The 27,881-nt window shown below is 39.1% G+C and overlaps 1 protein-coding gene across 2 annotated transcripts; it reads left to right on the plus strand.

Annotated features, from left to right (window-relative positions):
* The first annotated feature begins 747 nt into the window (after positions 1-747).
* On the plus strand, positions 748-27,654 carry ACOT9 (acyl-CoA thioesterase 9). Of its 2 annotated transcripts, XM_075196581.1 has the most exons (17): positions 748-908; positions 3,903-4,000; positions 5,535-5,561; positions 7,699-7,744; positions 11,882-12,052; positions 12,283-12,320; positions 12,968-13,051; positions 15,733-15,836; positions 17,165-17,238; positions 18,236-18,303; positions 19,592-19,703; positions 22,226-22,316; positions 22,952-23,037; positions 23,750-23,837; positions 24,814-24,970; positions 26,365-26,625; positions 27,558-27,654. In XM_075196581.1, exons 1-16 carry the CDS (start codon positions 892-894, stop codon positions 26,442-26,444), a joined length of 1,341 nt encoding a protein of 446 aa, XP_075052682.1. In that variant the 5' UTR covers positions 748-891; the 3' UTR covers positions 26,445-26,625; positions 27,558-27,654. The 2 variants fall into 2 exon arrangements, with proteins under 2 accessions (XP_075052682.1, XP_075052683.1); XM_075196582.1 differs by lacking the exon at positions 5,535-5,561.
* The last annotated feature ends 227 nt before the right edge of the window (positions 27,655-27,881 follow it).

Here is a 27,881-nt window from a genome sequence, read left to right on the forward strand (position 1 = left end):
GAACTAAGCGTCGTTTAGGTGGATCAGGGGGGCGACTTACTGGTGTCAGAATTTTGCTTTTTACAATGTTGGGAGGTAATAATAAAAAATAAATAGCAGCATCAAAACACATATCTAATGGGAGTTTTGCCACCACAACTTCAAAACTGATTCAAGTTCTGGAGACATTAAAAATGAGGATACAATTAACAAAACACATTGCCATGGTTTCAGGAGTTCACATTAATATTCACCAGAGCAATTAACAACAGTGAAAAACACCCATCTTACATGTCCTCAGCTGTCTATTCATTTTGCCTATGTGCCTTGGCAGCTGGGACCTCTGTGTCCTTCAATATGTATAGTGCAGGAAGAAAAATATGCTTTCAAGATCACTTTACCTCAAACATCTGCAATTAATGGGTTCCCACAACACACACACACATAAATATATATATATATATATATATATATATATATATATATATATATATGTACATACACATATGTGTGTATATGAATGTTATTAGCTGTGCTGAAATATGCAATAAAGGCATCCAAAAATATAAGAACATTGGGGTTAGGAAGGGGTAATAGAATAAAATGGCGCAACACATTAATAACGCAGATGTGTTTCTGGTCTGTGCTTTAAGAACAAGCTCAACGGTAGTTCCATAGCATAGTAATACTCCACAGTATCCATTTCATTGTTGCACGCAGGTCACATAACACGATTACCGTACTCTCTGCTATTAGGACGCTCTGCACTCTGCACCAACATATCTATGGTGTTGGAGGACTGGATTTGATTGACAAGTAACACGTGGGTGTGTCTTCGACAGTAACTTGCTGTAAGCCACAGAATTCGGCATTGAAGAAGAGGCTGATTCAGTCACTGTGACATATATCAATATGCTGCTCACATTCAGGTAGAACTCATTTCTGGCATGTATATATCTTGCAACGTATGCTGTGTCATGTATATGTCTCGCACAGTATGCTAACGCCCTTAGTAGAGAGAAATGGAGAGGAGGAGGCTGCTACAATTAGATGTTTGTGAATAAAATGTTATGTTACTAGAAATATTATCTTATTATGTCCCGTGGCTAGTACTGGTGAAATGTGGGCAGTGAGGGTGCGCTGAAGACAGCAAGGGCAGGGAAGGCAAAATAGTTGGTTCTGGACAGGGTGTGTACTTGTTACTACTGTGGTTGGGCTACAGGAATGTGACGGTGTTTGTGCCAAAATGCCATATGCAGGAGTACCTAGAGAGCATATAGCAGTCTTTTCTGTATTGTGGTGCCCATGGTTATTTATTATGAATTTGGTGATTATTGACATCCCTTTTACTGCTCATTGGTATTATACATTTAAACACCTTGAAATACCTATATTTTTATAATTCATAATTTGTGCCCAGAAATTAAATGATACTTTGGGTACAGTAGACAGTCTTGTTTAGATAAAAATAACAAACATTACATACTGTAATCAGTGTATCAAATTGACTTCACAGAATAAGTTTTCTTCATGTTAACTTTGACAAAAATAGTTGTTTATGAAATGTTTACTTGTGAAAATATAGAGCAAAGTTTACACAGTTATTGTGCAATTTGCTGTAACTAGTAGTGTGGTGGTCCCAGTTCATGGTATGTCAAACCTGCCCGATGACAAGAATTGCACATTGTAATAAAGGAAATTGTAACCAGGAAGCATTAATACATTGTTCCAGCAGTAAGGGGATTCAGAGTATGAGAAATGTTTCTATCTTTCAATATAGGCCCTGAAGTCACATGGTTTTATATTATAAACCTGCCCAAATTGTCACTAACTGAAGAAGACCATGGTGTCTCCTACATTTAAACATTTCTTCATCAAGCGATTGTCTTGCTCTCTACAGGACCTGATATCCCCACTTTGGACCAGCCCATGAACTACCTGTTAATACTGTAATGTTCAGGCCTCCTTGGGAGTTCATCTTGCCAATCAGTTATGGAATTCAGGGCCACCTGCATGAACTTCTCTCTTAAAGGGCCAAACATCAGAGTCCTTTAGGAGGTCCCGCTTGGTGCTCTCTTTCAGCCAGTTCCTTGTGTTTTCTCACTTGGAAGGGTGTTGCTTTTGTTATAGCAGGTGTCTGGCATGGCAGTTTTTCCCCATGGGTCTCTTTTCCTGACATTCCATGTAAACAAGGCCGTCTTGCATATGGTTTACTTGTTCCAACCAAAGGTGTTTTGGGTTTTCACATCAACTAAGAGTGATTATAACCCTTCTTGTGCTCTTACAGCTCAAATAAAACAGCATTTCACTCTTTAATAGATCTGCACTGTTTGCAGATCTATCCAAAACTCATGGGTTCTGTCGCTCAGATGCCCCGTTTGCCCTTTATGAGGGACTTAGAAAGGAAAGCAACACCTCCTATTAGTCAACCTCTCACTGCATCACAATAGCAGTCTGACAGGCCTTTTGTGGTGGGGTACCACAAAAGGTACCACAGATCTATGTAGGCTGATGGCAGACTTGACCAGGGAGGTAAGCCTTTCTCAGGTGGTATGTTATAAGATCATCATCATCATCATCACCATCATCAACAACATTTATTTATATAGCGCCAACAAATTCCGTAGCGCTTTACAATTGGGAACAAACATTAATAAAACAATACTGGGTAATACATACAGAGAGGTAAGAGAACCCTGCTCGCAAGCATACAATCTATGTAACAATGGGAGTTTGAAACACAAGGGCATGGGCTACATCATATGGCACACATATATTGGACCAGCTAGAATGCAAAGGTAAAAGTACTGAGTGGGCTGTGTGTGTAGCAATGTTGGTCAGAGAGTTGTTGTCTTGTGTTAGCTGTGTAGAGGGTGGTAATAGGGTAAACTATGGAGATTAAGATGCTGGTTGAGGAATATCATAAGCTTGTCTGAAGAGGTGGGTTTTCAGAGAACGCTTGAAGGTTTGAAGACTAGAGGAAAGTCTTACTGTGCGAGGGAGGGAATTCCACAAAGTGGGTGCTGCCCGAAAAAAGTCCTGTAACCGAGAATGGGAGGATGTGATGAGAGTGGAAGAGAGACGCAGATCTTGTGCAGAACGGAGGTGTCGAGTTGGGAGATATTTTGAGTGAGGAAATGTATGTTGGTGCAATTTTGTTGACGGCCTTGTATGTTAGTAAAATAATTTTATATTGGATTCGTTGAAAAGATGTCAGCAGACTAGGTTTGTAGAGCAGCCATATGGTTGTACACACATCTCCTGTAAATGTTACAATATTGAATATTAAGCAGAGGCCAGCTTTGTTCTTCAAGCTGCTGTTCTTTCCTCCCCTGTTGATGGTGCCTTTGGGACAATCCGTCTGCTTTATCCCCCATACTGCTGAAGAGAAAACGTTTTGTTTTCTTTTTTGTTTTGTTTTTTTTGTACTTATTGTTAAATACTTTTTTCTCCTGAGGCTAAAGGGGGACACAGAATAACCCACCGAGAAATGTGTGTGTCTGTTTATTTTGCTTTCTTTGTGTCATTGCTAGGTTAATTGAACACTGTGGAAGAAACAGGAAACAGGGTTTTACTCCTGATTCTGAGAAGTGAAACATAATTCAGTCTGTGTCCCTATACAGAGAAAGAGATTTAGCAAGTACAAAAATGACCTCCCTGAAAGCTGATGGTTGTAAGGGAAGCTATCCTTCTGCCTTGATGTCTCATCGTTTTGGCTAATAGTTTTCTTTTTCTCTCTCACTTGGGTGTATATTTGCTAAACTGCAGGTTTTTAAAAGTACAGATGTTGCCTAGTTATCATTTATTTAGTACATTCTACAAAATGACAGCTAGAATCTGATTGGTTGCTATAAGCAACATCTCCACTTTTTCAAACCCGCAGTTTAGTAATTATACCCCTTGGTCTTTTCTTTTCTTTCCAGACTTGGTGTGACCTGTCAGATGTCACGATTTCTCAGTAGATCTCTGATGACAGCTAGCACAATGTACTCTAAGGACCGACTACCAGACATGAGTGAAGGTAAATAAAGAAGAAAATGTGACATTTGGTTTTATTATTGAGGAAACTAACAAAACCTATAATATTTACAAACGTGAAAGTTGCGACCTGAAAGAAATTCTGTCTGCATTAGTGCCAGTTTTCACCCTCCAACTTTATCTCAAATATGTTCTGTTTTGATAAGCTCTTGAAGTCTTTACACTTATAATTGGACATACTGTACTATTAATAGCACTTAAACATATAACCTATAAAGCAACTTATATTTTAGGATTAGTGGGCCATCTATTGCAAGTTAGAGAATGACGGCAAACGTCTGATTACTGCCTGTTATCGTACATTTGTAATTTTGCACTTTTTTTTTTTTTACCAAAATAATCACTGTCTGGACAATAACTCTACAAATACCAGGGGAATGAAATTGCTTTCTCTTGAGAGCCTGGTTTAAAGAGTTTGTTAATCCAGTTGGGAGAACTGCTGCAGTGCTCGTTAAACTATGAAAAATTTGGAATGAATGTAAAATGTATTCACGTGCTGCCAACACGCACCTCATCGCAACCACTATTTAAAACTCTTTTTGGCACTCCACAGAGCACAGTACCTTTATGAATAATGTGCTTGTGGCTGATCCAAGTGTTCTGATATTCAGAAAAAGTGACCTCTTAACATTTACAACCACAAATAATTTCTATTGTTTTCTGTGACTGCCACAATGCTAATTTCATGTGGTTATATAGATATATGTATATATATGTGTATATATATATATATATATATATATATATATATATATATATATATATATATATTATTTATAAATATATTTTTTTTGTTTTACCAATGTAGTTATGCCATTTATTTTGAAAAACGACAGCCTTGTTTTCTGTTAGTGAATTTGATTAAAATAATAAATGATTATTCCAACACTCATGTTCTTCTTTAGTCAATGGTATGCTTGCATTGGCATGTTTATGGCATCAGACTGTACCAGCACTGCTGGAGAATGTACCTCTGCATGATGTGAGAACATTCAGTTTTAGTGCTGATAGCGCAATGTGCTGCCAGGTAGAAGTGTGAGTTCCTGCCGTTTGTTTTTTTAAATATTTTTGCATGTGTATTACATTACAGGTACTGTACTCCCATCGCATCCATAACATGTAACATTAGCAGGCTCGGCATCTGACATCAACTTATTTTCTTTGTTTTATGGAGACCCGCCCTAAATGGCATGGGAACTTCTCATTTGGATCGAAGTCTGCAATAAGATGCTTGTATCTACACCGGCAGTTTTCAGTGCATCTTAAATCTCCTAATCATAGGAAAATATGTTTATCAGTGTGAGGTCCAGTCATTGTGCAATATCCTCATCTACTACTAAATTATCTTCTTGTGACAGAGGTGGAGCCTTTTAATTGTGGAGACTTCAGCATAGTTTAGAACTTAAATGAAATTGATTTGTTAAGTTGCTGTTTGAGAGATTGCTGGTGTATTTTTAATGTCAACAGTGAAGCCTTCTTTATTCCTTGTTTTGAATAAAATATATCTTTCGTTACAGGATGCATACCTGTCCATGTGAATGACGGTGTGTGGTAACTTACAGCATGTTTATACCAGCTCACCTTTCTTTAAACTTTTTGCCTCCTGTGCATTTTGTTCTGGATTGCTGAGACTCAGGAAGTTAGTTGTTAAGCTGGGATTGTCCTAATCGATCACACTGATTGTCCAAAGCATAATGTTTTTAGAAGCACTATTGCAGTTTAATAAACAACTAAGCTGGATGTGTTGCTCCATGATTAACTTTTGACTTTTTGTAAATGAACAAAGTTCATTTTCAAATAGTCATTAATGTTCCAGTGTGAACACCAACTTAATGATAAAAAAATGTAAATAAATTTATTGTTCTAGTGACCATAAGATGATGATCACTTAGATTGTCATTTTCTGTCTTGGGTCATGGTGCACATGGATGACTATTTTACTACAGAAGTTTTGATGTACATGTGTTTTACAGAAATGGATGACTAGCAGAATAATGCAAAATTCTATCTTTTTCCCTGTTCTTATTCTATAACCGAGGAGGTAAATTGCTTAGAACTTCCTGACCAGAGCTTTTCTGGACATCAGGCCATCTGACCATTTTTGCCATCAGACAAATATTGAAGAAACTTGTAAATGCCCTCATAAATTATTCTTTGTTTTAAATACCATTTAAATGGTAGTGGTTCACAATCTTAACCATAGTTTATCAGGGAAATAGAGCTTTTTTCAATTACCCAATTTAGTTTTCTGGATAAATTAAAATTTTCCTCCTGTAGTCAGATCTCTCAACGCATTGCAGGCATCTCCCGCACAGGATGTAAGCAAAATTTTGACTTCTAGAAGGCGATATAGTGTCTCGAAGACATCTCTGAAGTGAGAACTCAATCAGCCTGACTGTATTCGGTCATACAGAAATTTAAAAACCTTTTTTGACAAACAGAAGTAAGATGTAGTTCACCTATTTTGTGGTGTGTGTATAGAAATGAAACTTTAATTAAAAATCAACTCGGTGAAACTATTTGTTTGGAAAGCAGATCCAGCCAGCAAAATGCTTTGTTTAATGTATTCTGAATTCCTGCAAGGCTGCACTGAATAGTCACTGTATCTTCTATTTACTCACTACTATACTTGCCTGCATTTAAGTATTAAAGTGCTATTTTTTCTATTTGCTTATGTATCATGTTAAGGCTGAGAAACAAGGGTGGCATGGCACTCCACTTTAAAGTATTTTCAGGGGTTTTTTCTGTTCTATATTTTGAGGGCTTTTCTATCCTTTTGAGTTCTTCCTATTGAAATTCAAACTGTTTTTGAAAGGATTCAACTTCCAGAGAGTCCTTAGTAGTATAATGCACACTACATTCCACACCTTGGTGACTCAATTAAGCTAGGTACACAGCTATGGCATTATCGTGCAGATCACACGATTCACGACCATTTGTTCAGATATTGCACGATCATGTTGTATCGTTCAAAGCACATCGCGACCAACGCTGAAACGATTTTGGGCAAACGTGGAAGTGTGTAAGCACTCACAACCAGCAACGTAGGCAGATTTTGCATCTCAAGTAAGAGTGCATTAGGTGTATACCCAGCTTTACTGTATTTCTTTCATATGTAGTAGTGAAGAGATTTGGATCAGTGACAGAAACACTCTTTCCTTTAAAATTATATGTGAGGTATCTAATTAAAAATTCTGAAAGTGGTACATGGGTATTTTGCATTGACTTACATTAGTTATACAGGCACAGCCCCTACTAATTTAGGGCAGTCATTTGTAATGTATATTATTGTCTATTAATTGAACAGTGTGGCGCGAAAGGAACTTTCACAAAATTAAAGTGAAATCCAATAGCTCTTGAATGATTTTCTAACAAATTAGACTTTTTCTGACATTCTAAAAATGACAAGACAATACAGATCTCTAATCCGTACAACAGATCTACAATGTTTCATTTTTACTTTCACTTTACTTTAGGATACATAAAACATTACTAAATTTGTATTTAAATCATTGACATTGGCATAGATCTTTCACTGTAAATTGTTATGATGTGGTGGGAGTTTCTAAATGCCGCTTGTCTTTCTCCTCTTCTTTTCTCTTTGCATGTCAGTCAGATTTGTTTTCCCCTGCACATTATTTGTGACAACCAGTAACCATGTCCATCTGTTTCTCATTTCAGTGCGTGATAAACTGAGGGAAATAGTTGGAGTCTCTACAAACTGGAGGTATAGTCCATTAACCTAATGAAACCTCTGGTGCATGGTTACCAACTTTTTGTAACTATTTTTACTAACGTAACATAAATTTACTGACAGCCAACTTTGTTCACTGAAATACTTTTTACAGAACTCTTAGGACCTAGAGGACAAAGGGGGACACGTGCTGAAAATAAAGGGTTAGTAACCTTATTTAGACCCAAAACAACACGGCACACATTTTGTTCTGCACTCATCTCCCGATTAAATGGAAACTTGGGGCATGCACTGGATGAGCTCTTTATATGTCACACCTGAGCGACTCTCCCAAATCCGTTTTGTTGATCCTGAAACTCCAGTTTTCATGTGTAAGCTTGCCTCAAAGTGGACCTCCAGAACCTTGCTGGCTTCCGCAGCCTGACTGCTTTGGTGTGTGGCGTCGATTGAGCCCTACGGACGGCCAGACTGCTCACTGCCGCTGAATCCTTCTGGTGGTCGCAGTGTGAGCGGAGGGATAGAGTGCGGAGATCCACTTGTGTGGCCACTGCTCTGCGATCTGGAGTGGCTGTAGACGTGGCTGCTGCTCCTTTCACGGCCTTCTGCCTTCAACATCCTCTAGCCTAACAAGCTGTGAGTGTTTTTCTCACCATTGTAGCCGCTATTATGCACCTCCCCGCCTCCACATAGAAGCAGAGGGCTGCAGTATCAGCTGGGTACGGTGACTGTGTATGCGAAAGGCTTGATGGCTAATCTGATTTCCCTATACATGCCATTGCACTTACCTGAATTGTTGCAATATCTGGCCACATAGTGAGGTTCTTCCTATTACATATATTGGGGAATCAACACCTCTGCTACTTATCTGTGCTGCAGCTACACTTTTGAGGCTGTGTCCCTTACTTCTGAACTGTGCCCTCTGAAACGGTTTTCTCTGCGAGGTTACGGCGGCATTTGGGTTTGGCTCTAAATTTGTGGGTTGGGTGAAATTGCTTTATGCTGCTCCATTGGCAAGAATGGGCATTTATGGCTTCACCTCCAGTCCATTTGCCCTGGGGAGTGGCATGAGACAGGAATGCCCTCTCTCTCCTACTCTATTTGCTCTTGCCATAGAGCCATTGGCCTGTCTTGTTCGCAGACATCCCGGGGTGTATAGTCTGCCAGTGTGGAATGTCATCGATAAAATAGCCTTATACACAGATGATATGTTTCCTTATTTGAAGTATGCTGATGTATCCCTTAATAATCTGCAGAGATAATTGCTGACTTTGGCACGTATTCGGGTTTCTGAATAAACTGGACCAATTCCAGTATGTTCCCCCTCTTTGGACACATACCCCGGAATGTATAGCTCCAATATATGACTCGGTTCAAGTATTTGGGGATACAGATTTCTAATAACTTGCTTGACTGTGTTACTCTTAACACCTAAATACCTTCTCTCTCTGGTCTGGGGGGACAATAGGGCGCGTATATGTTTGGATATACTTTGCCGCTCCAGGGCTTCTGGTGGCCTGGCCTTCTCTAATTTTAAATATACAGGGTTATACATACAAAGGCACTTATGGATATCCACGTAGACAGGATGACAAAATTCTTCTTGTGGTTATTAATACAACCGATATAGATACATGAAAGACTAAATCAAAAGAAACATGGTGTTGTGTGTATGTACTGATGGCTATCCTTCATCACAAACAATAGGCAACAGAGTTCCCAAGAGGACAGTGAAGAAATAAGACCACTCTTCAACCCCGTGTCATGAATATGCAGCCTTTTCTTTCAATTTATATGCTTACTTGATGAAATCTTGATTACTTGTGTTGTATATTGGCACAAACTTGTATTCTGCTCCAGTATGAACATCTATGGAGACTCCACTCTCACCATAATGGATATATGGAAAAGGGATATAGAACTTTCTAGTGTATTACCACTTTTAATTCAAAAGATGTATGATATACAAAAAACCAGAGTAAAAACCTACATAAATAAAATCCCTAATGATAAGGGAGAATGCCCGTTCCAGAAGTCCAGGTCTCACTAGCATGTAAGAAATACAGTCAAGATGTGACAGCAAGTCTTCTTCCCACTGGTGAAACTGGCTGGACACAGGGTCCTATCGCAATATGCCACCGCGTTTCTACTCCTTACTAGAGTCTTTTTCAAGGCAAAGTATCTAATTTTAAAGCCTATTATTTTGCAGCCCAGTCACACGTGAAGTGGAGGGGGGGGGACACTTACACTCTAACATGGGCAGACAGGGTCGTCCAAGTGTCCGATGCAGGTCCTTCTGGGGACCACGGGTCTCCAGAGGTACGGCCCCCCCTTAGACAGGCACTTGTGGTTTGGAACTTGGTGCATGACACCATGGATTATCTGGGCTGGGACCTGGAGATGCCACTCTGGGGAAACTTAAGTTGAGGGAAGTTCTTAAGTTGGGGATGGACACCTCCTGGCTTCGTTATGGAATAACATTCTTCCTGATCTTTTACAGAGGGATTTGCTTGTCCTTAAAGGTAGATAGGAAGAAGATTAGGAGGACTGGAACATTATGCTTGGTGTTGCTACTTCATGTCTCAGGTTTTGTCAGATCAAATTATATCTGCTGCACAGAGTTTACTACATTCCTGTGAACTCTCGAAATTGGGTAGGAGGTGGGACTCAAACTAAGTGTGGTACAGGGGTGCCAGGTTTCTTCTTTGGTTCTGTGCAGGGTTCAGACGCTCCAGGTCCCCCTATTGTCCCCAAGAATTTGCCTGCTTGGCCTCTCCCTTAATCTCCTTTTGAATACGTCATCCTCTCAGTATGTAATATATTTGCTTGCACTGGCTAAAGTTACTATAGCTAGAAAATGGATGGCTGCTGATGACCCTGCTTTTGGTTGCTGGGCTGCACTAGTGAATGACATAGTTGACCATGAGCGCTATATTTGATATAGCTAGGAACTCCATGCCCAAATATTCATATAGCTAGGAACTCCATGCCCAAATGTTCATATAGCTAGGAACTCCATGCCCAAATGTTCATTTAGCTAGGAACTCCATGCCCAAATGTTCATATAGCTAGGAACTCCATGCCCAAATATTCATATAGCTAGGAACTCCATGCCCAAATTTTACAAGATAGGGTCATTGTGGGTTGTCACGTCATGTGTTGCTGTCTCTGAGGACTCCGATGTGGATTCCTCCTAGGCATCCGGTCTGGTCGTTCTGTGTATACAATGTTGATGACTTACAATCTCTATACCTGGTGTTTGGTTATTCGTTTTCCAGACAGATGTGTACGGTGCTCGTATTTTGTTTGTTTAATACCCTGTTGATTTCCTAGGGTTTTGAGACTCTCTGTTTAAATGTTTTCTGTTTACATATGCCTTGCTCTGTGCTTTCTACCTGCAGCACCAGCGGATCTCATTCTAATTGCTATGTTATTGTATTACTGTACCTTGGGAAAGTGGGTTTCTTTTTTCTTTTGTATTGTTTTTTTTTTTTTCTGCATTTGAAAAATTAAATTAATTGAAAACAAGATTTGTTTTTAAAAAGGAAGCTAACTTTGGTATTGTAGTAAAACTAGACTAATGTGGGATAACCTATATAAGATAATAAATTAAGGGTCTTAGTAGAGCATTGTACCTTGAAGAAAAGCGAGACATTTGAATTAATATTTCTTTTTCATATGCACTTCGATGTGAAGAGTGGGTTAGTGGAAAAGGGGGTGGAGCTTATGAGCAGAATTGTGTGTGCATTTGGAAAGGGTAAGTAGTGCATGTGTCAAAATTAAGGCACCTGTGCTATACCAGGCCAATCCAATCAGGGCATTTTCTACTGATTTATTATTTACAGTTTTTATGTAGAAATAGCCTCACTCTCTCTATTTTTATTTTTTTTACATAATAGCAAGGTCCTGTATTCTATTCTGGTTGATTTAAACATGGCTTATATATAGGAATATATTTCTTTTTTCAATTATTTGAAAAATGACCATTTCAGAGAGAAATATGAATTTGTATTTAAGATTGTACTTGATCAGTGTATTAAAGGTAATGTCAGAAAATCATTTGAAGTGTAGCAGAGTAAGATTTATATGATATGTGTGCATGTGTCAAAATTAAGGCACCTGTGCTATACCAGGCCAATCCTAAATTTGCTGAAAACTTCTGCATTTTGATAGAGATCATGTACAAGCCATGGAGGAAAGGAAGACTCTACAGTCCCTACTAGCCAACAGGCAAGAAGATCTTCCCCCACGCAGGATGAAGGACAGTTACATCGAAGTTATGTTGCCACTTGGTAGTCAGCCGCAGCTGAGGGAAAAATACCTGAATGTATACAGCAATGTCCGGTAATGAGAACACATATAGCTAAAGAGTTTCATGAGATGTACCAGTGCTTAAAATTCCAGGCAGCATTTGAGAGTTTAGAGCCTATTTGTAAGGGTGAATAGAATAATCCAGAGATGCTGTTACTTTTATCTAATAAGACTGCAAGTTTTCTTTTACCCATTGAATTTTTATTACTATTAAACCATAGTTTTGATAATTTTAAGTAAATATTGCAATCTATTGTTTGTAGGTTTGGTAGAATACTTGAAGATCTGGACAGCTTGGGAGGTACAGTATTCATCATCATCATCATCATTTATTTATTTATATAACGCCACTAATTCCGCAGCACTGTACAGAGAACGCACTCACATCAGTCCCTGCCCCATTGGAGCTTACAGTTTAAATTCCCTAACACACACACATACTAGGGTCAATTTCATAGCTGCCAATTAACCTACCAGTATGTTTTTGGATTGTGGGAGGAAACCAGAGCACTTGGAGGAAACCAGAGCATACACGGGGAGAACATACAAACTCCACACAGATAAGGCCATGGTCGGGAATCGAACTCCTGACCCCAGTACTGTGAGGCAGAAGTGCTATACAGTACATTGCGATCCCTTTATTAAGCTTGGTGCCTGAACAAAATGTTTAATTTTAAAAACATGTATAATATACTCTAAAAATAGGCGTCCAAGTTTCCTAATTGTATTTTAAACAAATAGTTTCCCATCCAATGCAAAGTGTTGCCAGTCGCTTAGTATTTTGCTTTGTTGCTTTGTATCTCCAACAGATGTCAGCAAGTGAGCGAATACATAAGGGATTCTGTAACTTTTACTTTTTGTAGGTCCTTTAGATGGTACATGGAAGTTTGGTAAATATTTATTGTGTATATTGTAGAGCATGATGATCTTATGTTCTTTCTGCTACAGTTCTCATCTGTTACACTCACGCAAAGTCTGAATCCCTTCGCACGTCTCCTCTGTCAATAGTCACTGCCTTGGTGGACAAGATTGGTGAGTCATGCCGATATTGCCTTTACTTAAGAATTATCTAAAATATAAAGGTTGTTTTAGTGATTAACTCTTTTTGAGTACTGAAGAAAGAAGAGATTGCAATATAACTTACTGAATGATTTAATTAAATTTAGGAGCAATGCAGACCAATGTTTTCTCTTACATGAGGTGATAGCTTAGCGGTTTTGTTGCCATGGATACTGTTATGCTCCAAGTATCCTGGTACATTCTTCTAAAAAAATCATCATGGCGGCTTACCTTCTGCAAACTGATTAGATTTTACATGCTAAAAAAGTAGATATGCACTTTTTACATTTGTGTAGTACATTTATCAAACTGAATTCATTTGCAAATCTTGTCTCTTAATGTGGGGAGCATTTATTTGTTTTTAAATTTTATTTTGAAAGGACACATGTATTAAATAAAATCAGTACAGAAGATAATAAAAGTAACTTACACAAGGTCCACATTATTGCTACAAACATTTAAAATGGTTTTGAATAAACAGTAACTTCATACAAGCAGGATTTAGGGAGATGGGGAGGAAGTAATGGAAAGGGATTATCACGGAATAGGAGTTAAATACAGCTATATATTTACTCCCTGATCTCTTGTCAGGTCACTTCATCCTTCATTGGGGCGTATCCATTCACTTGAGACATTTATTTTAATTGGTTGATCAAAAGATGGACATTTTCTGTGCTCTAGTTTATGTAAATATCCCACATTTTAGTTTCATTTATTACAGAGAATCCAGAATTTCAGAGCTTCATGCCCAGCCGCTCTGATTTTGTTTAAAACACAATTGGAACGGCCAGGCAGCACAATTCAGAGGAATATTTTTATCAACTATTTTGTAAATGCAAGTTTTTTTAGTAGTTTAATTCTAGAAAACTCATTTTAAAAAGGCGCTTGGTGTGTGGCCACAACCAGCTGTCCTCTTCTAGGAATGAAGTGGGGCAGGGTCCATCAATCAAAGTGATGGCTTTCCCCTAAGAAAATGTCTAGGTCCACCCCTGTGCCTTGTAGATATACTGAGGGACAACTTTGGTAGTGGTTTTTTTTTTCTTCAGAGGGGCAGCCTCTGCCCACAGGAGAGTGCCTTAGTGGTGTAAGAGATTCCTCCCATCTGCCTGCTCCTGACATGGGAATCCTTCATCTTCACTCCCATCTCTGTACCTGCCATCAGAAAAGTGTCATGTGGACTCCCTGGCTATCTAGGATGAGAATGGATTAGTTATGTCTCTGGCTCTTTCATTCATGTTCTCCTTTTTGATTTAAATATGTATAATTTATTTTGCATAAAGATAAAAAAAAACAGACATAAAACACTATATTTAAGTGTACAGGATCGCAGTGCAGCTGAAACACAATACACCATGAAACATAAATTGGTCATGCTTTATAGCACAATACAAGACATTTGGCATACAATGACATCCTATACTGTAGCGCTATTCATTCATCACTTAAACAACTGTTTCAACAAAGAGCAATGGATGTGAGGGGAAGGCAGGTGAAGAGTGTTTAGGGAGGGTAATCACAGGCCCAAAGTTTTTAGCATTCAAGTTGTTCTTCCCCACTCACTTCAGTGCCGTGGGTAAGCAGTGCTCTATTGAGGCCTAATATTCCCCATCTTCCCATGTGAGCCACGGTTTCAACATAGGGTGGAAATAGTAGTACTGATGGGGAAGAGGGGACGTACCTGTGGGCATGCATAAGATGGCAGCTGCCAGTGGAAGATGGCTGCAGCATACAGGAGGGAGCAGCAGGGGCACCAGTGTCTAGAGGCATGTCCATTGGATACTCCTGAACAAATAGGGCAGGACCTATGAAGTGTAAGGAGTGAAATTCCAGTTGAGTCCTACACACGTGACATCATCTACCAAATGGTATCTTAGCACCCATCAGGTCCTGCTCATAGTCTCCAGCATTCTTGCAACACACCAGACAGCTCTTACTGGCAGCCACCCAGTTGTCCAGCCTACAAAGGGAACAGTAGAGCTAGTGACACAGACTCTCTGGACAACCTCTAACTCATGGAAGTATACCTATTTACTTCAACTGCCTTTTTACTTGCTCTGTTGTAGAAACCTAGTGACATTTCACTTCTTCCACTGTAGAGCGAGGCAGGGCAGATTTGAAACTACATCTTTTCCTGGGATGACATATGAGAGCCTGTGCCTAAGACTGGGGCTCCTAGGACTCTCACATTGGTGGTGCATAATTACATCTGTGCTAAATGTATGACTGTGTAGTCTGTAGGACGGCTGGGCCCTCTCTGCTGTACCTGCACAGCAGCCTCATCTGCACCCCCATTAATGCCAGAGTCAGAATGAGCCCAGTCACTTGCTGGCTATGCACCAGATTTCCACCTCTCTCGAATAGCAGGAGACACTGTAGGGCCAAAGTTGTACATTTAAACCCCAGGCTGAGTGCCCTGGAGCATCATGGAACTACATGCACTGACAGGAGTGAGTTTCTCCCAAAGTGCAGGTTCTTGAGCATGGACACACACCTCTTTGCTAGTTGGGAAGAGGGTGGTTTATTACAGAACAAATAAATTGGGGGGATTTTTTTGTTTCATTGAAACAAAAAAGGGGACGTTGTTTAATCATCTATATTTCTTGCAAATTCCCTCTTTAGTGAATAAGCTTTGTGTTTCTGGCTATCTATTTCAGATCTTCGTCAGCAATTAATTTCTCCTGACTGTGACATAAAGCTGACAGGCCATGTGTCCTGGGTTGGGAAAACATCAATGGAAGTTAAAATGCACATGTTACAGGTGTGTATAAAAAAAATGATCCTACAGCACAACTGATAATAGATTTTTTTTTTTTAACTTGTGTCTGACTTGGAGAAGTTTCATTAGGTTGGAATACATCTGTAAACTTCACTTGGTTTTCTGCAGTTAGTTATGGCATGGAGGCCTCCACCAGCAGTCCACACCAGAATGTGCATCCTAACATGAGCAGAGCATACACAAATTACGTAACTCACCATTTCAAGATCAGAGTGTAGAGAAAACATATCATTGCAAGAGTAGAGTAGAGCCTGATTCAGAATGCAATGTATGCCCGTTTGCTCACTGTCTTTTCACACTGCTCATGCTCAGTAAGTGAAGGCAAATCAGGCACTTCTCTGTTTCACGTTACGACCATTGGCCTATTCCAGCAAGGCAGGGGTGTTGTCGATGTCGCTTCCCATTCCTGCAAATAGGAAATTCCCAGGGGACAGGCATCGGCAACTTTGCTGCCTCCTTCAGACCAGCATAGAGCAACGATGAAACTTGGAAATATTGGGAAGATGCAGCACCACAGAAAAGTAAAACTCTGCATTTTTGCTTAATATAGTAATCGCAACCAAAACTAAATTTAAAGTTTTGTGTGGCATTTTTAAATTCCAGACATTGCCACTTGTAGGCTTCCTATACATGTTTTGCTTGGCCTGATGATGAATCTTGACTGATTGAGCTGTTTGGTTAGCCCTTTTAAGTTTTAATCTTATAAATCGGGCAATACTTATCATGTGAAGGAACCATAATGACAGAAATGCTGCTCAGTAGTGAAATATGGTGAAAGTGTATTTAATTTAAAATTATTAGTCCTGGGCGTATATTTACTAAACTGCGGGTTTGAAAAGTGGAGATGTTGCCTATAGTAGCCAATGAGATTCTATCTATTGTTTTGTAGAATGTACTAAATAAATGACAGCTAGAATCTGGTTGCTATAGGCAACATCTCCCCGTGTTCAACCCTGCAGTTTAGTAAATATACCCGCTGGTCTTAAGTATAATAGAACTGCTTACCAGAAGGACCTACTGCATTTATTCACTCTGTTCAAGTAATGTCTCATTGCTTGGTCACATCCTAAAGGGCTGCTGTCAAATTGAAAAACGTATGTTCTCTAGAGGTGTAATATTTAGGTGTGTTATGGCTGTAGCTGATTCAATCATGTGTATGAGTTCTACATAGACTCATGGATGTCTTGTGAGTGAGCAGTGCCTGACAGAATGGACCTACTAATTGGGTACCATCTCTTGGATGTGCGCTGTCCAGCTAATGTAACGTTTCTACATGGATACCTTCATGTTCATACATTTTCTGATTACAGCTCCATGGTGGTGTTTACAGTCCAGTGCTAGAGGCAACCTTTGTTATGGTGGCCAGAGATCCCGAGAATAGGAGGTAAATGCACCTGTTCATTATATCATGTCATCACTAACAAATCATTGGCTTCCGATGTTGTCATCACTTCAGTGCCCATTATTTTAAAGAAAACAAATTTCCCAAGTATAAATCATTACTGAAACTAGAAGTTGCCTTTGAGATCCATGACCCTTATAAAAGCTATCTCTCTATTGCCTCAGTGTATAATATCCTTGTCATGTACGGTAGGGGGTACATTATTCCCTACATAAATATTTAATACACAAGTTATGTTACTATATGTATAAACCCTTATAAATAATATCTGTATAAACAGTGAATTCGGATGCTATCACTTTAGTATCCATTAGGGAAATTTGTTTATTATCAATAATTAGAGATTAAATCAGAAGAATAATACACCCAGTACTGTACATTATTGTGTATAAAGGATTTTGCCCCTCATTCTATGACCTGCAGTCTTCTGCTTTTATGTGGTCACAAAACTCCTTGGTGACTTCTATTATCACTAACTAGTTTTACGGCAGGGTGTGCATTAGCCTATATATTAGCTGGTAAAGTTTTTGGAATAGGCAACTTTTCCCTATTTCATTCTTAAGTTTGAACTTGCTGTTTGTCATTTATGCTATAAGGCAATGTAAGTTTGTAGCGCAACCTAAATAAACCTATACATACAATGTAATATCTCTTGATACTGTTGTAAATGATATGAGATGAGAATCCTATGCTAAATGTGGAGCTGGTAGTATTGTAGAAAATAATGGTCTCCTCTTTCTCTATAGCTGTAAGCATACTACCCAAAAAAGTTTTAAAACAATGAGCAGATGTATGTTAAAAATTGCACTTTACTGGCATATAAACAAATAGTAATTCACTATAGTACATGACAAAAATGTGTAGAGTACTACAATCTTGCTAGTACTAATTGTCTGTGTGGTGTATTTTTGTAGGAGTTTACTATAATTAATCTCCAGAGGACATCTTCTCATATAGCTTTTTATCTTACCACATTCAGGCCAGCATTTGTTAATCCATTAGTTCCTGATGGAGCAGAAGAGGAACACCTTCTCAAGCAAGGAGAATGTATGTGGTTTCATTATTGTCCTAATAATATGGTGATCATACTAAGGTTTTATTCATAAATGACATGATTGTAAGCAGTCTTCAAAGTGGAAATTTAAAAGTGGCGGTATGAAAAATGTAATGGAAATGTAAGAATGGAATTTAGTAGTTTTACAATCATAGCAGTAGGAATAGTGGTGTTATGGCATGCCACAGTATAACAGCCATTTCAGCCGCTCATTGTAAGTAATTTCCCCTATTATAAATGAGCTATGGCATATTCACATCTCTACATGTATGGCGTGTTCTAAACGTCTCACAATTCCAGTTGGTACATAGAGGCTGCAACCGTTTCTGCACTGTTTTCCATAAATTCAATATGTAAGGAGCAGTCCAACAAGATGTAATTTATGATGTACATGTCTGCATTAAAATCTCCAATGAAATCTTTGGGGGGGAATTCAATTGTCGCAGGGGGGGGGGGGGAGGGGGGGTTTCCTGCCGAGTTAAAAAAAATAAAAAAATACCAGCACAGGTTTTGACATGCTGACGTGACCGTTTTTAGCTGCCGCCACGTAAAATATCTTGCAATTCAATTATAGAACAGGTAAGCCAGCCCCCACGTGTTAATCATTGGTGTTTGCTAATTTTTGAGGGAGTGAAGGGTTTAACCTGGTCATCTATAACATAAAAAATGCTTTGGCATACATTTAATTGTATTACACAACCTTTCTATTTTATAATATCTACATACAGTATTTTTTTTTTTTACTTTTTTTTTACTATACAATCATCTATACCATGACAAAACACATTAGTACATACATATTGGTACATATAACATACATAAATATATTAATTAATGATTAGTGTGTTTATTTTTATGAATTTTTTTTTACCTGCTTTTTGTAAAAGAAAATCACCTTTTTCATGTTATGCATTACTGATAAACATAATTTATCTTTTTTTTTACACTATTACATAATTTCAAATAGTTTTCTTATGTTTTTAATTTTTTGCACAGCCATGAGATGTGTGAGATAAAACTGGAGATTTGCAGTTTACCGCGCCGTGTTAAACAATTGAATAGCTTTTTTACTTGAAACCCGCGGTCAATTCCCCCCCTTTGTGTCATATTATGTGCTCTGGTAGAAGCTATGTTTATTATATTGGCTTTATTCACATTTTAGTCATCTACTTCTTGGGGTACTTTATTTGAATATGGGTGACGGTTTTTAATGACATTGCACATCAGCACAACTTTTCTAGTGTACAAGTACAAATATTTTGTGTTTTGCACTTTCTCTAGTGAACAAGCACAGGAGAATTGAATTCAGCACCGCATCATTACTGAAAATGGCTCCAACAGCAGAAGAACGGAAGACTGTACATGACATGTTTCTGAACACATTAGATACAAAGTATGTGTAAAGACCTTCATAACATACACGCATAGACATAAGTACCAAACCTGCTAATATGACTCTTTTTAACCAGGGGACATTGGCCTAGTCCTGTTTTTTTTAGGTGTTTTTGACTAGGGTGAGAGCACCTTTTCGTTATAACTGATAGTTGCCAGCTCATCCAGATGTTCTTACTTTGCTGTGGGTGGGGACAGAACAACCTCAATACGAGAGTATTTCAAGAGAGGAGTGTGCTGATCTTGTAGAAGACTTACCTGTCCACTTATGTGATTGTGAGTGGTGTCATGATGTGAGAAGGGGGATAGGGCAAATGGGAAGCCACTGAGAGAGGGATCTGCTACAGGGTTTGTTTATTTTTTCTCAAATTTTTCTTTAAGTTTTTAAAAATCAATCAAGAGTCAGGAAGGAGGAGCAGGGTCCCCAACAGCACTTAGTATTGGTGTGATGTCCTTGTCAGATTGTTATTCTGGACATGGTTAAGTAACTAAAAAAATCAATTGCTTACTTAAGCCCAGGTTCATTTAAACTACAATAAAATGGTAGCACACCAAAGTATGTGCATAAGGTATAATGTAAACTGTGAATTTTCAGGACAGCAATTATGTTGCCTCATTACCATTGTTTTATGTCTCCCAGACACTTATTAGGAATATTACTAAACTTTCAAAAAGATTGGCATTTGAATTCTAATATTTCTGCTGCATCCTCTTCCCAGCACCATCCTTCATATGACGGAGCCATGCCAACCATGGCAAAACCATACTTGGTTTTGGTAAACTTCGAAGCGTAGTAGAGAAGGTTCACTCCTTCGTGTCACTATATCATTGATGCTGATTAGGCAGCTGCCATTCCTACTGATCAGTCTTACTGATACAATTGCACTGAAAGTTCAATGATCTCCAGGGTGCTAATCCTTTATGAGCTGACTTTCTACTGTACGGGTGAGAATATTTGTAATTAAGAGGGACGGGACATCAGAACCTTTTTTTAAATAAATCAATAAACATGTCTGCTTGACTTAATTTTTATTAACTAATTAGTCCACTAGCTATTTGTGCTGCTGTACAATAAATGGCAAATTGCTATCCTACGCTCAGATATTGACTTATATTTGGGGTGTACCTGTTGCCTGCACACAGTGGAGGCAGCTATTTTGTGGGCTTAAGCAATATTTATAAGAATGCCACCCTTCAAATCATTCAAGTCAGTGATATCGCTGAGGCATGATGGGCTCATAAAGAGAATGCAGCCTATCGCAACAGTCCAGCCAACAACGATTGCCATCATTTTGTGTAGGTTGGAGATGCAACTCAAATGTACTGTCGACAACACCTCTATCTCCCCTGTCCCCCAACTTCGCTGCCTTGGTGTCATCCTCGACTCCTCTCTCTCCTTTGGCCCCCACATCCTCTCTCTTGCTAAATCCTGCCGCTTCCAGCTGCGCAACATCGCTCGCATCCGGCCCTTCCTCTCCCAAGATGCCACCAAATGCCTTATCCACTCTCTGATCATCTCCCGCCTGGACTACTGCAACCTCCTCCTCACTGGCCTCCCCCACTCTCATCTCGATCCCCTTCGATCCGTCCTTAACGCTGCAGCTAGGCTTATTTTCCTCTCTCGCCGCTCCTCTTTTGTCTCCCCCCTCTACCTAGCCCTTCACTGGCTCCCATTCCCCTTCAGAATCCTCTTTAAGCTCCTCACACTCACCTACAAGGCCCTCGCCAACTCCACTGCGCCCTACATCTCCACCCTCCTCTCTATTCATGCTCCATCCCGCCCTCTCCGTTCTGCCTCTGACCGTCGCCTCTCTTCCCCCCTTATAACCTCCTCCCACGCGCGTATCCAAAACTTCGCCCGCGCTGCCCCCCTCCACTGGAACAAGCTCCCTCCCTCCATCAGAACTTCCCCTAATCTGTCCAGCTTCAAACGGGCCCTAAAAACCCACCTTTTTCTTAAAGCCTTTCTGTCTCCCACTTAACTTCCTACCTTATCTTCTGCCTCTGTCCCCCTACTCTCCCTCTCTCCCCTGCGTCTCTCTGTCTGTCCACCCCTCCCCTTAGATTGTATGCTCCTCTGAGCAGGGCCATCTCTCCTCCTGTTTCCACCACTTCTAACTCTGCTCTCCAGCTACTTAGCCCTCCTCCTCGAGGGTCCTCCACCCCACGTCCACTCTCGCTCCCTCCTCCCCCCTGGGGGTCTCCCTGTCTTCCGCGCCCTCCTTCTTGGGCCCCGTCGTTTGCGGATCCTCCCTCCCCCTTCCCCGCCCTCTCTAGCTGTGCATTGAGCGTACTGAGTTGCTGTGTTTACTGTACTGTGCTGTCTCCCATTGTATTGTGATTTTGTTTGTCTCTGTACGGCGCTGCGGATGCCTTGTGGCGCCTTATAAATAAATATTAATAATAATAATAATAATAATAATAAAAATGTATACGTAAGCAAAAAATGTGCATTAAATCTTTATAATGTCTTATATTTCCTGGCGTGCTTTATGGATGTTGTGTTGAATTGTTGTTATACAGGACAGTGAGCTTCAGAAGTCGTGTTTTGCCTTCTAATTCAGTGTGGATGGAAGATGCCAAACTCAAAGGCTTGGAAATCTGTCACCCTCAGGTATTCACCACGTGGCATTAAAACATCACATACTACCACAGTGGTTTTATGACCTTTTTAGTGGTGTGACATAGTGGCGGAACTACCATTGGTGCGGCAGGTGTCGTGCACTGGGGCCCATGGAGAGAATGGGGCCTGCTGCAGGGGGAACTAGCGAGCTGTGGGCCCTGGCTCCTTCCTTCCCGCCACCCTCACCGGGGCCCACAGCTCGCTAGTTCCGCCTCTGTTTTTGTTATTTATTTTATTGGGTTCACAATTATAACAAAATTATAAAAGGCAACAAATAAGTGACCACACGTTTTCTGTCATGAAAGTTAGCATAAGAAATAACATAAAGTACATGAAGAAAAGATAGAAAAATTCTAATAGTAATTAACAATTACTAGCTGTGGGATAAGGGTCACGGTAAGGAGGAAGGGCAGCAGGAGGGAAAGGTACTACAGGATCATCCTGTTTTATTATACCACTGCAACATTGGTACAGAATTACACAAAAATATATTTTTGAGCTGTATATAGGGACTGTATGTTATGCATTTCACTGAAATGTGATGTATGCAAAGCAGACACTTTTTGAACTGGTTCCCATTTCTATAAGTATATTTGTTACTTTACTGTTCGTCTTTTTCTCTTCAGCAAAGGAATATATTCAACAGAATCTTTGGTGGCTTTCTAATGAGGAAAGCATATGAATTGGGATGGGCTACTGCATGCTCCTATGGGTGAGTTAACTGTGCACTACTGCTCCTATATCCAATAGGCATATGTAAATAAATGTTACAGATTTAGTTTTTCATGGCTCATCTCAATGATGATTATTTATGCATTGATAGCCAAAATAGCGATGAAGTTCTATACACAGCTATGCTCTACCAACATTTTAAGTGCTACAAAGCAATTGATTTCCATACACGGTTTCCCTTACCATGTGTATCTTTGTTCACATCCTGCTACACTCATGTTTCATGTCAGACTTCTGTGACTGAAAAGTGTCCAACTTTTAAGGCAAGAAAAAATACAATCACTTAAATGTAGACAAGCATCTATCATTTTAAGTAACATTATATTTATTGTAAATCTAGCTGTAACCAAAACAATTATTGTACTTGTCGCCAACAGTTTGACAAAAATAACAAAGGGAACAGCTTAGTCCTCTATGGGTAGATTTAATAAAACTTCTGAAATGGAAAAGTGGAGGTGTTATTCTTAGCAATCACTCAAATTCTAGTTATCATTTGCTAGGGTTGACTAGATAAATCATATCTAGAATCGGATTGGTTGCTATGGGCAACACTTCCACATACCCGTTTTAGAAGCTTTAGTAAATACCCCCTAGTCGTGCACAGTTATAAACCTATGTACATGTATAATACAGATGAATAAATAGATGGAATTCTTGTGATATTTGGCTACAAGTAGAGCTTTTTCTTTCAGTGGTTCTAGACCTTATGTTGTAGCTGTTGATGACATCATGTTCCAGAGGCCGGTGGAGATTGGATCTTTACTGTTCCTGTCCTCTCAGGTAAGGACTTCTCTCTAATTAGTAAGTATAGATATTGGAGTCAGAGATGGTAATTTGACCCATTTCATCTGGAATTTGGCTGTTCACAAGTGAACAATCTGCTCAGTTAATTAGTGAAGAGAGCTCTGGTTAATTCAGTAACGTAGTCGGTGCTAAATTTGGAAGCCGACAAATATCCCCAAGATGGGACACATTGCCATCTATGTAAAGTGTGCTTTTTCCTTTTTCTGTTTTTTTTTTGTTTTGTTTTTTTGTACATTCTGCTATGAAACAAAATATGTGTAATTAGTTGTTACTCAAATGAACTTATAAACAGTCAAATATTATACTGTATAGTGCAGGCCATACAACAAATATTGCTTTAATAGGGAACTAGTATCAGACATCTAGCCCACCTTAAAGCATTGGGATCATGTAGAATTAATTAAAAGAGTTTATAGATATATATAGGTAAAATAACCCAGAGGGACTGTCCCCAGAAATTTGAAAAGGTGTGGGCCGAAAACCCCTGGAATGTCTCCTGTGACGCTTCTACTGAGGATCCTAGTTGGACTGGTGATATTGTAGAATGTTTTGTAGTGCATTAATATTCTCTAATTGGTTTTAATTAGCCTAATTGCTGAAACTGGATAATCAGATCTATACTGGCGATATTGTATTGATTCAGTATGGATTACTGTTTATTGAATTCTGTGCACAACATATCAATACTTTGTATTAATGAGGTCTTTGTATTGTTTGTAAAATACACCTGATACGTTGTGCAATAAATGCAATAAGTGACTTTGCTTTTGGCATAATGCACCTAAACATGCAGATTTTAGAGCTTGTTTGTTAGCTCATAAATATCTGATGTGATTTAGGTGGAGGGGAACTACGTTAAACTTTCCCCTCCTAAAATATATATATTTTGCTGTAGAGTTTCTTATCCCATCTAGTCATTTCACCAACATCCGTTTTTCTCTGTTTTACATAGATATGTTACACAGAGAATAATTACATGCAGATCAGAGTACACAGCGAAGTATCGGATCCCATCACCAGAGAGCACCACACAACCAATATCTTCCACTTTACCTACATGTCAGATAAAGATAAAGAAGTGCCACAAATTGTTCCAAAGACATATGGAGGTGAGTATACAAGTGTACACACTGATGTTTCTATAATTATTGAAATCAGTTAATAAGAATAATTAATTTAGTGTCCAATATTTTGTTATCAGGAAGGTTCTTTAAAAAAAAAAAAAAGTTCAACTTAGTTGAAGAACTATTTCTTAATTAGAATATGCTGCCTACAGTGAAGAGGCAGCTCATGTAACCTATTACCTAACTAGAACCCAGTTCACAAGTACACATATTTGGTATAGTCCTAACCGATTTAGCTTCATGGTATATTTCTGGGGTTGCACTAATTGCATGAAAACAACTATGGGAAGAATTGTGAAAAGGTATCCCCTGCCTACGTTTTTTTGCCTGATCTACTCCGATTAATTGATTCCAACATGTGTGGACAAAGTAATATAATTCCAACCAATGCTAGTGTGGGATTGAACCTTCTCCTGGGTTTACATTCAGTACCACCAAAAATATTACACTGACTGCACATGAATCATTTTATTTGGAAATTGGTTTTGCACTTTCCTTAGGAATTGGCCAAACCCAGAAACATAGTGTTAGAGAGTGAACTTACTTTACCACCTTATTTTAGGATGGGTTGGTATTACAGATGTGTCTTGGGGTTCCTCTGCCATTACTGACCATTCCTCCTGGAACTACTTAACCACATTATAATCCCTGGCTGTAAATGTCAGCTGCACATCACTGTAGTGCCCCCAGTTGTAGAATAGTTGTTGCCCCTTTTTAGTCATGAAGACAGACCTCTTCTCAAACAGGTAAGATTCAAACACCGCAATTTAATACAGGAATGGTTGGTATTGGGGTGGTCACAGGGATCAATGGTGTGTCTAAAATGGGATTTAAACACCATTTAGTTTATTTTCTGATTCCTTGGGATAATTTTCCCTACTAGCCTTTCCTTATACAGGAAGATCCCCCACTGGGGATCTAGCACTCAATCAAAAGAATGTATTTGTCAAAGATACACACACAAACACTCCTTAACTCTATCATTTACTCTACATAATATCCATGAAGTTAAATCAAAATATTTAAAAATAAATACAAATTTTGGTCTCTCATGTAGGTAAAAAAAAAATTGCTTGGAAATCATTCACTGATCAAGTGGCTAAACATACCTGCATGCTACTACATGCCATTGCTGTGGCAATTACAGGATTAAAGGAACCTCAAACTCCCATATAGCAAATAGGGTATCCCCTCTGTTACATGAAGCTTGAGCCAGATTCTGTGACAGTGTGCAGCTCCAAGTCTCTATTACAACGTGTCCTCTCCAACAAAGCTGTACAGGGCTTTGCAACATATGTGGTTTTCTCCTTACATTTGTTTTGGATATAAGGTCATTTTTATTTTTGTATAAATGTGATTTTTGTTTCCTTTTGATCCAGAGTCGATGCTATATTTAGATGGAAAGCGACATTTCAATGCAGCGGTGCAAAGTAGAAATGGTCAGAGTCGCAGCTTGTAACCCATGAGCTCCATTCTACTGCAACATGTAAAAGACTTTGTTCCCAAAGAGAAAAATGCACATATAAGAGAACGACAGTGGGATTTGTCTCTTCTGCAATGTCTTCCAATTTGTTAACTGCAATTCTGTATATTCATGCTTGCTTCTTTAGAAATATTTTCAAATGTTATATTCTAGTACAGTGGTGTCCAACCTTTTAGCTTCCCTGGGCCACATTGGAAGACGACGAGTTGGTTTGGGCCACACATAAGATACACTAACAATAACGATAGCTGATCATCCAAAAAACCATAGAAAACATAGTTAACATATATATATGAGAAAAAAAGTGAGATATATATATATATCACTTTATTTTCAAATCCCCCTATACTTACCTTTCAATCGCCCTGTTCAAAAAATCCTCTCTAGTTATTATACTATAATCACTTTTTGTATTGTTTCAATGCAATATCAATAAAGTGCATTTAAGCCAGGCATTGTATATCAGGGTGCCCTTACCAGGCCTGCGGTACCTGACATATACATCACTGTGACCCCAAATTGTGACCTGTTTTGCTAATTACACCACTATGCTAGTTAAGGGATAACAACTTATAATGGGCCAAAGAGAATAATATATAATGCCCCATTAGTATTACAAGTAGAAGTATCTAGCAGGGAGATAAGGTCCATGATGCTCCAGAACCAGGTGACTTTTATTCACTGGTCAGCGTCCCTTGAAATAATAAAAAAAATCCCCCTTAACTTACCTTTTAATCGGCTTGTTCTCCTGTCCTCTTCTCTTCTTTTCTCCAATTCTGTGCTGCTGATTGTTCTTCTCACGCGGGAGACTCCTCTGTGCTGCACTCCGCAATGGATGTTGGGCGTGATGACATCACACCCGACATTCACTGCGAGCACCGCACAGAGGAGACAAGGGGAGGGAGCCGGAGTACCAGCTGACGTGACTGCATGGTAAGTATTTTCTTTTCTTTTTTTGCAGGATTTTTTTTTTACATTAACAGTGCTGTCCCCTTGCCACAACCAAAACTCCTTCTGGGCCACATTCACAGGCGTGCTGGGCCGCATGCGGCCCGCAGGCCGCGGGTTGGACAACCATGTTCTAGTCAGTGTTTGTACAAACAAAACCATTTTCTATGTCTGAATGCTTTAATATAATTTGCTGTTATTTTTTCTTTTTAAATGAAATTGGTTGTTATAAAATATCTTTTTCTGAACAACTGTAGATCTAGCCATTTGTTCTGTACAAAGCATCATCTTTTTGGTGCAATATTAACTGTAACTCTGCTATATTTCTTAAAATATTGTAGTTACTCAGAAAATTATTGGTCATTCACAAAGTACCCATTTGAATCCAACTATAAATATGGGGTAGTGGAAAGAATGTCAGGAATGCTTGTTCAGATGTGTCACAACTCAATATATATATGCAAG

This window comes from Mixophyes fleayi, chromosome 2, assembly GCF_038048845.1.
Source record: "Mixophyes fleayi isolate aMixFle1 chromosome 2, aMixFle1.hap1, whole genome shotgun sequence".
NCBI lineage: Eukaryota > Metazoa > Chordata > Amphibia > Anura > Limnodynastidae > Mixophyes > Mixophyes fleayi.